General features: G+C 44.7%; 1 protein-coding gene across 5 annotated transcripts in view; it reads left to right on the top strand.

The window, feature by feature from the left end:
- The window catches only part of KCNT1 (potassium sodium-activated channel subfamily T member 1), a 206,176-nt gene that overhangs the window by 153,383 nt on the left and 39,267 nt on the right, over positions 1-13,526 (top strand). For all 5 annotated transcript variants that reach the window (XM_082208802.1, XM_082208806.1, XM_082208803.1 and 2 more), the window contains 3 exons: positions 1,458-1,521; positions 2,626-2,734; positions 8,871-8,979. In XM_082208802.1, the coding sequence (XP_082064928.1) occupies positions 1,458-1,521; positions 2,626-2,734; positions 8,871-8,979 (282 nt within the window). The remainder of the gene's footprint in view (positions 1-1,457; positions 1,522-2,625; positions 2,735-8,870; positions 8,980-13,526) is intronic.

Below are 13,526 nucleotides of genomic sequence, written 5' to 3' on the forward strand. Positions count from 1 at the left end.
CTCAGAGGTCCAATCTTGCTCTATTTGCAATCCTTGTTTTGCTGATTTCATTTAATATTCTAATTTTCCGAGATTGTTAATTTGGGGTTTTCATCAGCTGTATGCCACAATCATCACAATTATAACAAATAAAGGCTTGACATACCTTGCTTTGCATGTCATGTGTCTATCTCATATATTAGTTTCACCTTTTAAGTTGAATTACTGAAATAAATGAACTTTCCCACGATGTTCTAATTTTTCCAGTTTCACCTGTAGATTAATTCGTGGAGGATAAGGCTATTGATAGCTACTAGCCATGATGCCTGTGCTCTGCCTGCACAGCTGGAAACAGTAATGCTTCAGTATATGTGTTGCTGAGGATCACAAGCGGAAAGAGGGCTGTTGCTTGCAGGTTTGCCACAGGCATCTGGAAGGCCACGGTGAGAACAGGATGCTGGACTAAATGGGCCATCGGCCTGATCCAGCGGGGCTCTTCTGATGTTCTTATGTACTACTACTAGTAGTAATGTTGTTCTTAACTTAATGCCATCCATGTGATAGTGGGCAGGTTTCTGCCCCAGTAAACTTACAGACTTAGAGTTCAGCCCAGGGAACAACTGAGGAAAGGTGAGGGATCTGGAGGGAAGGGGTCAGCAAAGGAAGAATTGCACCCACAGCTATATCCTGTGCTAGTCCTACTCTGAGTAAACCCATTGAAATTTATAAATGTGCATATTCTGAGTAAAATTTAATTGGATTCAACTGTTGCTACCTGGGTAAAGATGTGTGTGTGACACACACACACACACACACACACACACACACAGTTGTATCCAACTAAGGTCTACTTGGAGTACACCCATTTAAATTAATGAGTCACAGTTAGTCATGCCCAGTGCTTTTTTCTGGGGGGTACGCAGGGGTACGCATACCCCTAAACATTTCGTGAATCTTTGTACTTTGGTCCATTTACTGTATTTATTTTTCCTAATTTGAACTATAAAATGCTCATTTTTTTGAGTCAAAATGAGCATACCCCTAAACATATTTTTTTTGGAAAAAAGCACTGGTCATGCCCATCAGTTCCAATGAATCTACTCTAACATGGGATACAACCCATTATTTGTACCTTGCCATCAATGTACATAGCACTTAATAGACTGTGTAATCCTGAAATACGTCCTATTGAATTTGGTGGGTTGCATCCGGCGTTTTGTACATGCATGTAGACATTCCAAATTGGTGTGGAGGTGTGGGGAGAGAACAGAAGGATGTGGGGAGATTTAAGGTCAACAAAATTGATCAAAGGAAGTTACCCAAATATTTGGATTTTGTTGCTATCGGGATGGGGATTAAAAGGTTAAGCCAAAGGCTTTGCGGATAAAGGACTTTGAGACACAGACTCTGCCCTCCTGCTTTTATCTGGAATTTGACCTCCTGTTGGGTCTGATTGACAGAATCTTTTATGCTTTCAGGATGGACAATGGCGAAGCTTGTTTCATTCTGAGCAGCCGAAATGAGGTGGACCGCACAGCTGCTGTAAGTCCTGGACAATCAGCTTGGCTGTTTCAAGGCTTAACACTCTTCCTGATGAAGCAGTTTCTGTTGGGGAAAATGGGCTTTGTATACCTGGACAAACAAAGGAGAGTTTAAGAGCATTTGGTCTTGCAATTCCCACCTGACGATTTTGAGATTGGGAATAGTCTTTCCCAATAGCCTCCCTAAAACGGAACTATTCTCTACACCGGGGGTGGGGAACTATTTTGGTCTCTTGGGCCAGAAATTTGACTCCTCAACCCAACCCCTTGGGGCGTGCTTTGTCATGTGAGTGGGGCTGTCTAACTGTCAATCATCTGTTATCATTATGATGACATCAGGGGACCCCTGGATCACATCCATTTGTCATAGTTGACCCATAGAATAGACAAAGCAGAACCCAGCAGGACAGAGCCTAGGTGAGTGGAGGGTCCACTCCTGATGGCTGCGCTTCACCTGCAGGAAATGAGCTGTCAAAGCAACACCCACCCGTCACTCCTTGATAATTTCTTACAATTTCTTTTCAGTGGAGAATGATCAAAAAATGTGGAAGAACTTTTAAACAAAGCATTTCTTTTAAGCTAGGAATTGCAGTTGCCAATAGGCAATGTGGTTTGTTTTTTTGTTTTCCTTTTTTGTTTTTTTAAAAATTGTATTTGTGTGGTGTTATTTGGGGTTTGATTGCATTTGGTGTATAGCATGTGACACTGACAGCTCTGGGTGAGATTTCATCTGGGATGCCTGCCAAAGTCAAACAATCAAGGGAACTAGGTGTGTTTTTCTGGCCAAGACATCTACAATCCTTCACCTGCTTATTTGGGAGTAAGCCTCAATTAACTCAGTGGGGCTGACTTCTGAGTAGACATGTATAGTATTGTGCTGTACAACTCTCCAGTTTCAAATGCTGAGGTTCACATTTTGGATTTCAGCTTTGAAATTTCGCATTCAGTAGGAAAAGCCACATTTCAAAGCTTTGTAATTCTTGCGCGATTCAAGCATACATGTACCCTGCAGTTTTAGAAGTGAAACTCACACAACACAATTCGTCCAATGCAGAAAATAAATGCAAGGAAGGCTTCTGATTATTGCTTTTTTCTCTTTCTGTAGGATCATCAAACTATCCTGAGGGCCTGGGCGGTGAAGGACTTTGCTCCAAATTGTCCTCTCTATGTTCAGATTTTGAAGCCAGAGAATAAGTTCCATGTAAAATTTGCTGGTAGGGTTCCCCACTGTCCTGTTTCTTCTTGTTTCATTTTACTTTAGAGATAAAGCACATGAGAAGTGACATGGTAGAAGTTCATAAACTAATGCATGGCATGGAGTAGCTGGGTAGAGAAAAGTTTTTGTCTGTCTCTTGTAAGACTAGAACTCAGGGAATGAAGGTGAATGATGGAAGTCCCGCTTGGACTACTGCAATGCGCGCTACGTGGGGCTACCTTTGAAGGTCACCCAGAAACTGCAACTAATCCAGAATGCAGCAGATAGACTGGTGACTGGGAGTGGCTGCCGGGACCATATAACACCAGTCCTGAGAGATCTGCATTGGCTCCCAGTACGTTTCCGAGCACAATTCAAAGTGTTGGTGCTGACCTCTAAAGCCCTAAACGGCCTTGGCCCAATATACCTGAAGGAGCATCTCCACTCCCATCGTTCAGCCCGGAAACTGAGGTCCAGCGCCAAGGGCCTTCTGGCAGTTCCCTCATTGCGAGAAGTGAGGTTACTGGGAACCAGACAGAGGGCCTTCTTGGTACTGGCGCCCACCCTGTGGAACACCCTCCCTTCAGATGTGAAGGAAATAAGCAGCTATCCTATCTTTAAAAGACATCTGAAGGCAGCCCTGTTCAGGGATGTTTTTAATATTTAATGCTGTACTGTTTTTAACACTTGATTGGGAGCTGCCCAGAGTGGCTGGGGAAACTCAGCCAGATGGGCGGGGTATAAATAATAAATTATTATTATTATTATTATTATTATTATTATTATTATTATTATTATTAAAGATTCGGGAGAGACAATAGACAACTATAGAGCTCCCACAGGAAGCAGTGATGGCCACCAACTTGGATAGCTTTAAAAGAGGATTAGATGCTGTCAGAGCCTGCCTCAGGTCTCAGCTCACAAAAGACCAACGCCGAGCTCTTCTTATATACAAGGATGTTTATTGCAGTTCATTATTGGTTCCACAACCGAGGCGCGCAGCCCCTAGTCTGTAACGTCAGACATTTGAAGTCCCCTCTGAATCAGTCCCGCCCCTGCACCAACTTAAGAGGCTTGTGCTAGACCACCGCTTCCTGTCTTTCCTTTTCCGCAGGGTCTTTCTGCCCCCCTGGGTTCCTTCCCTCCTGCTCTCTCCTGAAGCGGATTCCTGAGATGCCTGTTCCCCCCTCCTTCGTGCTTTGGGGCTGGGCTCCTCCTCCGGGCTTTCTCCATTTCCGCGCGCCTCCACATTTGAACTTGGCGCGCGCTCGCTACCCCTGACCTTCCTTTTGACACTTACACTACTCCCTGTACTACTCTCCGCCTCTTCCGGCAGGACGTTCTCCCCAGATCTCCTTCCCCTGTCTCTTTCCTGCTCCGCTCCGTGTGTCACACTGGGAACCCCCCTCTCTTCCCTTCGTTCCTGCTGGGAAGCCGGCCCCGATCTCCCACTCCCGCTCGGGGTTTCCCTGCTGCTTCCCTGCTCCTGGCAGGTCCCCCCTGTGACCCCCCTTGTCCTGACTAGGGGCGCCCCCTCCTGAGAATCCTCCGATTCACTTGAGAGACTCATGGAAGATCTCGAGTCATTGTCATCCTCTTCCTCACTGTCCTGGGATTCTTCCTCGTCGCTCTCCGTCTCCTCCCTCACCTGTGCCTCTGTCTCTGAACCCCTGACAGATGCCTTAGTGGAAGACAAGGTTATCAATGACTGCTAGTCATGATGGCTATGCTCTGCCTTCAGGGTCAGAGAAAGTAATGCTTCTGAATACCAGTTGCTTGAAACCAATGGAGGGGAGTTGTCCTTAGGTCCTGCTTCCAAGTTTCTGAGTGTGGCATAGGGCTGCAAGAACAGGATGCTGGACTTGATTGACCCTCATGTTCTTCTCTGTTCTTATATGACCTTGTTGTTGTTTAGTCGTTTAGTCGTGTCCGACTCTTTGTGACCCCCTGGACCAGAGCACGCCAGGCACTCCTGTCTTCCACTGCCTCCCGCAGCTTGGTCAAACTCATATTTGTAGCTTCAAGAGCAGTGTCCAACCATCTCGTCCTCTGTCGTCCCCTTCTCCTTGTGCCCTCCATCTTTCCCAACATCAGGGTCTTTTCCAGGGAGTCTTCTCATGAGGTGGCCAAAGTATCAGAGCCTCAGCTTCAGGATCTGTCCTTCCAGTGAGCTCTCAGGGCTGATTTCCTTCAGAATGGATAGGTTAGATCTTCCTGCAGTCCATGGGACTCTCAAGAGTCTCCTCCAGCACCATAATTCAAAAGCATCAATTCTTCGGCAATCAGCCTTCTTTATAGTCCAGCTCTCACTTCCATATATCACTACTGGGAAAACCATAGCTTTAATTATATGGACCTTATACTACACCAAATTTACATGAGGATATTTTTAATTTTAAAAAACTATGTTTATTAGTTTTAAACTACACAGAAAAACAAAAAAGAGTGAGGGGAAGGATCGTTACCCCTTTACAAAAAACCCAAACACTTAATCCATCACATAAAATATTTCACATACAGTCTCAATTACAAAAAAATACACCCATCTAGTTTAAAAAAAACCATAGAAAAGGAGCATAGAAAAAGGTTATTTAAGAACTATATCCAAAACAGATAGAAATCAATAGAACTAAGTGTGAATATAATATTGTTTCAGTTATTTAGAATGTTTTCTTAATTTTGTAGAAAGATAGCATGGATTGATTCCAATGAAACCTGTTGAGTTACATGCTTATGTCAGTTACAGATAGGTAGCCGTGTTGGTCTGCCATAGTCAAAATAAAACAGAGACATTGGATTCTTATCTCATTATACATGACTAAGCCATTTCTCACCTTCTCACCCCTTGCCTTTTCCTGCAAGACCTATTACAGTCGTTAAGAGTCATCAACAGGCTCATCTCAGCTATCTGCCAATCTCCCATTCCCACCACCCTTCTGAGTAATACGCCTCCCCACCTTCTCACTATATAGAAGGATCTGGCAACTTCTGTTTCAGTGTATCTGAAGAAGTGTGCATGCACACGAAAGCTCATACCAAGAACTAACTTGGTTGGTCTTTAAGGTGCTACTGGAAGGATTTTTTTTATTATGCTTATGTCAGTCGCATGAGAGGGAAAGCCCTTATGTCAATAGATGCCAATATACATCCACCCCTTATATATAATGCTGCAATAGGTAAAGATGTGGGACTTCAGTGGTGCTGTGGTCTAAACCACTGAGCCTCTTGGGCTTGCCAATCTGAAGGTTGGCAGTTCAAATTCATGCGACAGTGGTGAGCTCCCGTTGCTCTGTCCCAGCTCCTGCCAACCTAGCAGTTCAAAAGCATACCAACACGAATAGATAAATAGGTACCACTCCGGTGGCCATTGTCCCATTGCACCAGAAGCAGTATAGTCATGCTGACCCAATGACCCGGAAAGCTGTCTGTGGACAAACGCCGGCTCCCTCGGTCTGAAGTGACCTGAGCGCCACACCCCATAGTCGCCTTTGACTGGACTTAACCATCCAGGGGTCCTTTACCTTTACCTTAATGCTGCAATGCTGTTCACCACTGCCCCTCACCTCTGATGAGATGGCAAGGGAAGAGTTGGGATCTGACTCCTTCAAGCATCTAACGTAATATAGAAGGGTTGCTAAAGGGCAAACTAAGCATGGTCTTTTTGACAAGGCTTGGCCCCTGTATATCAACTATGTAAACAGAAGTGCTCCAGCTACTCATTATTATTTATGCTGAAGGAGCGTCTCCACCTCCATCATTCTGCCCAGACACTGAGGTCCAGCGCCGAGGGCCTTCTGGCGGTTCCCTCACTACGAGAAGCCAAGTTACAGGGAACCAGGCAGAGGGCCTTCTCGGTGGTGGCACCCGCCCTGTGGAATGCCCTCCCACCAGATGTCAAAGAGAAGAACAACTACCAGATTTTTAGAAGACATCTGAAGGCAGCCCTCTTTAGGGAAGCTTTTAATGTTTGATGTATCATAGTATTTTAATATTCTTTTGGAAGCCGCCCAGAGTGGCTGGGGAAACCCAACCAGATGGGCGGGGTATAAATAAGAAATTCTATTCTGTCCTATTCTGGAAGACTATCTCACAGATAGCTGACAATCTTGACAATTCATTCAATGCCATAAATATAAGACTATGGGGGAAAAAACTGAAATAGAATGTGGAGAACTTAATTCAAGATTGAAAAACAAAATGGAAAGAAAATTAAATTTACATATTATTTGTCCTTTCTCTTGCTGCCTGCCACTCAGGTGCTAACTATTGATGGGTGACTTCTGGGCTCCTCTTACTCTCCCTTCTGATTATTCTTTAGCTTTAAAATGAACTTCTTCTCCAACCTGGTGCCCTCCAGACATTCTGCACTACATTTCCCATCAGTCTCAGCCAGCATGGCCATTGGTCAAGTGTGATGGGTACTGTAGTCCAAAACATCTGGAGGGCACCAGGTTGGATAAGGCTTTTGCTATGCCAGACTAGTTCTTCCTTCTACTTCTTTTGTCTCTTCTCTCCTCCCTGGTATTCGTCCTGCTTTGCTAGCTTCCAATTCTTAGCACCCCACAACACCCCCACCCACTCTCTCACATCCTTTATTTCATCCTCTTTTCCACTTGTTCTCTGGGTGGGTTTGTTTGTTTGCTTTCTATCATCTGGAAACATGGGTGGGCTGGAATAAAAAGATAATGTACTTTCTCGCTGTGTGTAATCAACATCTGAAAAGGAACTAGGGCATCAAACAACTAGATTCTAAGCTCCCTGTGGAGGGTGTTGCTGACAGGCTGGGTCCCATGCTGTCACCCATTCCCGTACCTTGGAAATGGCAAGGGAGAATTGCATTCAGAAGAAATAGCCAGTTATTCTGCATTGATATAAGCCAAAGAAAGACAGGGAGAATTGGGGGGGGGGGCGGAGAGAGAACCAATGAGGAACCAGCAGCCTAAAAGGAGCATGGCGAAGGAGGATAAGTTTGTCATGTGGCTACCAGCCACTGCTTCAGCCGCTGTTAGACAGAGACGGCTTGGCCACTGTACTTCATGCTCTGGTAACCTCCAGGCTAGATTGTTGCCATGTGCTCTGTGTGGGCCTGCCCTTGAAGAAGATTTGGAATTTTTGACTGGTCCAAATCTCGGTAGCCAGATTACTGATTTGGTGTTCCATCCAGAGATCATAGACCCCTTTTCTAAAACACCTGCACTGGTTTCCACTTTGAAGTTCTATTGCAACCAAGTGGCACATATATATTTTGTTAACTAAATCAATCATAGTGTTCACTCTGATATTTAAGATCCTAAATGACAAAGGCTCCAAATATCTGAAAAACCACCTCTTACATAACTTCTGGAGTCTTAAGATCAGAAGAGGGGGGCCTTTTCGTTGCTCCACCTCTTTCAGAAGTTCAGTGGGGTGACAACTCAAATGAGGGCATTCTCTGTGGCAGCCCCATAGCTGTTCCCTACCCAGAGACTTTTTTTATTGCTGTTGTTGTAACCCACCCTGATACCTTAAGGTGAAGGGCGGACAGGAAATCTAAATGAAGGAGGCGGTGGTGGTGTTTATGATAATGATAATAGTGATGATAATGGTGCTGATGATGATGACAACAACAACAACAATAGAGGAATATGATGATACATGGAGTCCAACAACATCTGGAGGGTTACAGATTCTCCACCTCAACATTAAAGGCTCCAGGTCTTCTTGTGAATGGAGATTCCTGTTTTGCCCATAGTCACACTTGATCATGGTTTATGAAGCCTTTTGGATCCGTGGGCATGTGATGCACCTGTTACTCACCCTCAGGGATGAAGGAGATACAGTTCGGTGCAATCATTTTGCTAAATTATTTCAAGGATATAGATGCTGTGGACCCCAAAAAACACACCCCAGCAAATTGATTGTACTGTATAGCTTTAGCCAGACATTGAAAATCAATAGCACAACAGGGAATCTGCTGTTTTGTTGAAGATTTGTAAACTGTCTGAAGAGTTTTAAAACAAGTATTTCCATTGGTTTCTTGTAAATGCAGCAGTGCAAAGAACAGGGGCTTTGGCGGGTGAGAGGCCCTTGCGTGGGAAGGAAGGGGAAACATACTGTGTTTGGTGCCTCAAATCCTTGTGCTTTGGGAGTAATGGGAAGGCCTCTTTTAATTTCAGATCACGTGGTGTGTGAAGAGGAATGTAAGTACGCCATGCTGGCTCTGAACTGCGTCTGCCCAGCTACCTCAACGCTCATAACCCTCCTTGTCCATACGTCCAGAGGACAGTAAGTAATTGAATGACCAGCAAGAGTCAGGCAGGGTGAAGATAGATGGGCACTCTCACCAAGGGAAGGCTGGTAGGGAGGAAGTGGTTTGAATCTGTTTTTAATGCTGTATTGTTTTTAACATTTGATTGAGAGCCGCACAGAGTGGCTGGGGAAACTCAGCCAGATGGGCGGGGTATAAATAGTAAATTGTTGTTGTTGTTTTTGTTGTTTTTGTTGTTGTTGTTGTTATCTGCATTCTTTGTCCTGAAAGCAAATGCTGCATATAGATGTGTATTAAACCATTTCCCTCCTTAGCGGATAGATTTCAAATGACCCACCCTCTTGAGATCAAAAAGATGGCTAACTTTTTTCACATTTGCTGTTATCTAGCCTCCTGAGTGCCCCATGATAGCAGAGGGTGTGTCAAAGTGAAAGTGGGTGTGTCCAATAAGTCTGATAGGCAGGGTTGGAGCAGAATGGTTGGAACATCTCCACCCAAACCATCATGGCAGTGGAGATTAGCGCCAACACTTCCCACAAGGTGGTCAACTCACTGTTTTGTTTTTGTCTTTTTAATAAAATAGACAATTCTTCACTACCAACAAATTGTTGGATGGGAGTCAGATACAGCCTCTGAGCCACAACTTAGCTAGCCCTGATGTAAATATGCATAAAAATATATGATTCTATACACGTGCTAACACATACGATATAATATGAAGGCATGATACAACCCAGAAATGTTGGGAGTCAAACCAAAATCTTTAGGAACACAGGAATCTGCCTTATATAGAGTCAGATCATTGGTCCACCTAGCTCACTGATGTCTACACTGACTGGTAGCAGCTGTCCAGGTCTCAGGAAGGGAAATGTCCAGACCTACCTAGAGATTCTGTAGATCAAACCTGGGACTTTCCGCTCTGCCACTGGGCTATGGCCCTTCCTCTAAAAACAAAGTGTGATTCCAGTTCTCATGGTGCTGAATAAAGGACTAGTTCACCCAGGAGACTGCCTTATGCCAAGTAAGACCCATTGATCTATCCAGATCAGTTTCCTCTTCACTGACACGCTTCAGCTCTCCAGGGTTTCAACCAGGAGACATTCCCAGCCCTACCAGAAGATGCTGTGGCTCAAACCAGGGACTTTTCTGCATGTGAAGTGTATTATTTGTCCCTAAACTACACCCCTTCCTTGAAACTGGGGCATTATATTTTCAAGTGGGAATGAAGCTTCTTATTCAGGTATCCTCAACCTGTTGCCCTCCAGATGTTTTGGCCTACAACTCCCATGATCCCTAGCTAACAGGACCAGTGGTCAGGGATGATGGGAACTGTAGTCCAAAACATCTGGAGGGCCAAAGGTTGGGGATGCCTGTTCTTATTGATATGATGCCATGCTGAATTGTTCCACCAAGCTCTTTTATAAAGGGAAAGGTGGAAAGAGGCAGTGTTTTGTCACAGAGCGTGATAGCTGGGAATGGAAAGAGTATTTGCTGGAGGACACACCATCAGCCTAAAGCTTGCCGGCACTGAGAGAGAGAAACGCATCCTTATTCATGCTGCGCGTTCAATGGAAGGATGTTTGATTCATAGACTCTCTGGGCCAATTTCTCCCAAGCATGCATTGCAAGCTTCGATAAAATATGTTTAGGGACTGATCTTGTTGCTGATTATGAATGATGACATCTTGAGTTACTTTCCCTGTTCTGGAGTTTCGGCTGGCTAGGCTTTGAGGGTAGGAAGAACTAAAGCAAATTGTTACAGGATGGCACAGAGGGATATACATCCAGGGCCAGGGCGAGGCTATTTTGTGCCCTAGGTAAGGCTAACTACTTGCATTCTCACCCCAGCAAAAAGGTTGCTAAATTCAATTGTGAAAAACAGACAAAAATGTCTTGGTGAAAAAAATGAAAAGCACAAAATTTGAAACCACTAAATTTATTTTAAATTGCAAGTAATACAACAATCTTATCTTTCTCAAATAAAAGAAAATACTTTAAGGCACAAATAATTTTGGATAATCTTGTGAATTGTGATGTAAAAATTTACGCATCTTAAAAGTTTCATTTTCACGCACATCAAAAAATCTCACCTTGCATGCATTTTCCTTCACAAATTTTGTCACCGATTCTTTCAGGTCAAGTGCTGATGCTTGGGCATGTTTAATTGATATAGTTGCCAAGCCAACCAGTCTCTTTTGCTACATTGTTGAATGCATGCAAGTTTTTTATATGTCTGACACTGGAAGTGTGAGAAGGATGCTTAGAACAATGGAAACATTATTATTATTATTATTTTATTATTTATAGCCCGCCTTTCTCCCAGAACCAGGACTCAAGGCGGCTCACAAAAATTAAAGCAAACATGAATAAAACGCAGAAAGCTAACAACATATATAAAAGCCCCTCAGGGTTCTGTCCTCTCCCCCATGCTTTTCAACATCTACATGCGGCCGCTGGGAGAGATCATCAGGAGGTTTGGGCTGGGTGTTCATCAGTATGCGGATGATACCCAGCTCTACCTCTCTTTTAAATCAGAACCAGTGAAGGCGGTGAAGGTCCTGTGTGAGTGTCTGGAGGCGGTTGGAGGATGGATGGCGGCTAACAGATTGAGGTTGAATCCTGACAAGACAGAAGTACTGTTTTTGGGGGACAGGAGGCGGGCAGGTGTGGAGGATTCCCTGGTCCTGAATGGGGTAACTGTGCCCCTGAAGGACCAGGTGTGCAGCCTGGGAGTCATTTTGGACTCACAGCTGTCCATGGAGGCACAGGTCAAATCTGTGTCCAGGGCAGCTGTTTACCAGCTCCATCTGGTACGTAGGCTGAGACCCTATCTGCCTGCGGACTGTCTCGCCAGAGTGGTGCATGCTCTGGTTATCTCCCGCTTGGACTACTGCAATGCACTCTACGTGGGGCTACCTTTGAAGGTGACTCGGAAACTACAACTAATCCAGAATGCGGCAGCTAGACTGGTGACTGGGAGCGGCCGCCGAGACCATATAACACCGGTCTTGAAAGACCTGCATTGGCTCCCAGTACGTTTCCGAGCACAATTCAAAGTGTTGGTGCTGACCTTTAAAGCCCTAAACGGCCTCGGTCCAGTATACCTGTAGGAGCGTCTCTACCCCCATCATTCTGCCCGGACGCTGAGGTCCAGCGCCGAGGGCCTTCTGGCGGTTCCCTCATTGCGAGAAGCAAAGCTACAGGGAACCAGGCAGAGGGCCTTCTCGGTAGTGGCGCCCGCCCTGTGGAACACCCTTCCAGCAGATGTCAAGGCGATAAACAACTACCTGACATTCAGGAGACATCTTAAGGCAGCCCTGTTCAGGGAAGTTTTTAACGTGTGATATTTTATTGTATTTTTGGTTTTTATGGAAGCCGCCTAGAGTGGCTGGGGAGGCCCAGCCAGATGGGCGGGGTATAAATAATAAATTATTATTATTATTATTATTATTATTATTATTATTATTATTATTTAAAATATAGCAAAGTTAAATGGATATAAAAACAAACCCATTAAAATACAGATAAAAACAGCACAGCACTCTTAAAAGCCTTTCCTTAAAAACAGCCAGTTCCCAATACCCTGCAGGAATAAAAGAGTCTTCACCTGCAGGTGGAAGGAAAAGGAGCCAGTCTTGTTTCTCTAAGAAGGGAGTTCCAAATGGGAGCAGCCACTGAGATGGATTGACTAGGACTTAGTTCTGAGAAACAGGAATTAGGCACACACCCAGGATTTTTTGTTGTGGTGTGAAGAGAAATACTCCTTGTGGCAGCATTGACATTGGAAGCCCTCAAGCTATTGCTGTAAAGTTCACAGCACAGATAAAGCAAAAACTAATCTGTACAAAACTGCACCCTTCAAAGGTCACCCTAGAGGTCTGTGCCTTAGGCAGCTGCCTGGTTGGCCTAATGATAGCACCAGCTAGTATACCACCAGTCTTTAGCCAAGTGTGGCTGTACCAATTGTCTTCATCGCTTCTCATTTGACTTGGCTTTCAGCACAATTTCCAGGAAGTTTCTTCTCTGCATTGGTGCCTATCCTGGAAGCCATAAAGATATACAAGAACTTGACCATTTTGTTACATCAGGGTTGGAGATACCACAGGCCAAGACCTCTCTGTCTGATCTCTAGGACTCTCCCAGAGCCATACCTCTCACTTCTCTGCCTCACACCTCCCCTAAGTGTTTTCTGCCTGGCTAGAATGTTCCTTGAACTCTGATTGCGCCTCTTGTTTGCCTGGTTGGAAGCTTGAGAGAGCTGTGTGTGTGTGTAGAAACTAGCCTACTAGACAAAGGTAAAGTTTGCATTCATTGGTCTGCCTGTTTTTGCTTCTGGCCCCTGGAAGTTCCCTGGAAGGCCCTCAGACCAAAAACAGCCCCCTATTCTTGCATTACCCCCCATTCATTTTTGTTCAATATCTCATTTGTTTTGCCATTCATCCGCACTTGCCCAATTCGTTCCGTTACTCATTTGGCAAAGCAAACTATTTTGTCTAAACAGATAAAGTATGCTGAGCATGCTATGGATTAGGGATCCAACTCCATCCACTTACTAAGAGGTGTT

The sequence above is a fragment of the Podarcis vaucheri genome (genome assembly GCF_965113315.1).
Source record: "Podarcis vaucheri genome assembly, chromosome: Z".
NCBI lineage: Eukaryota > Metazoa > Chordata > Lepidosauria > Squamata > Lacertidae > Podarcis > Podarcis vaucheri.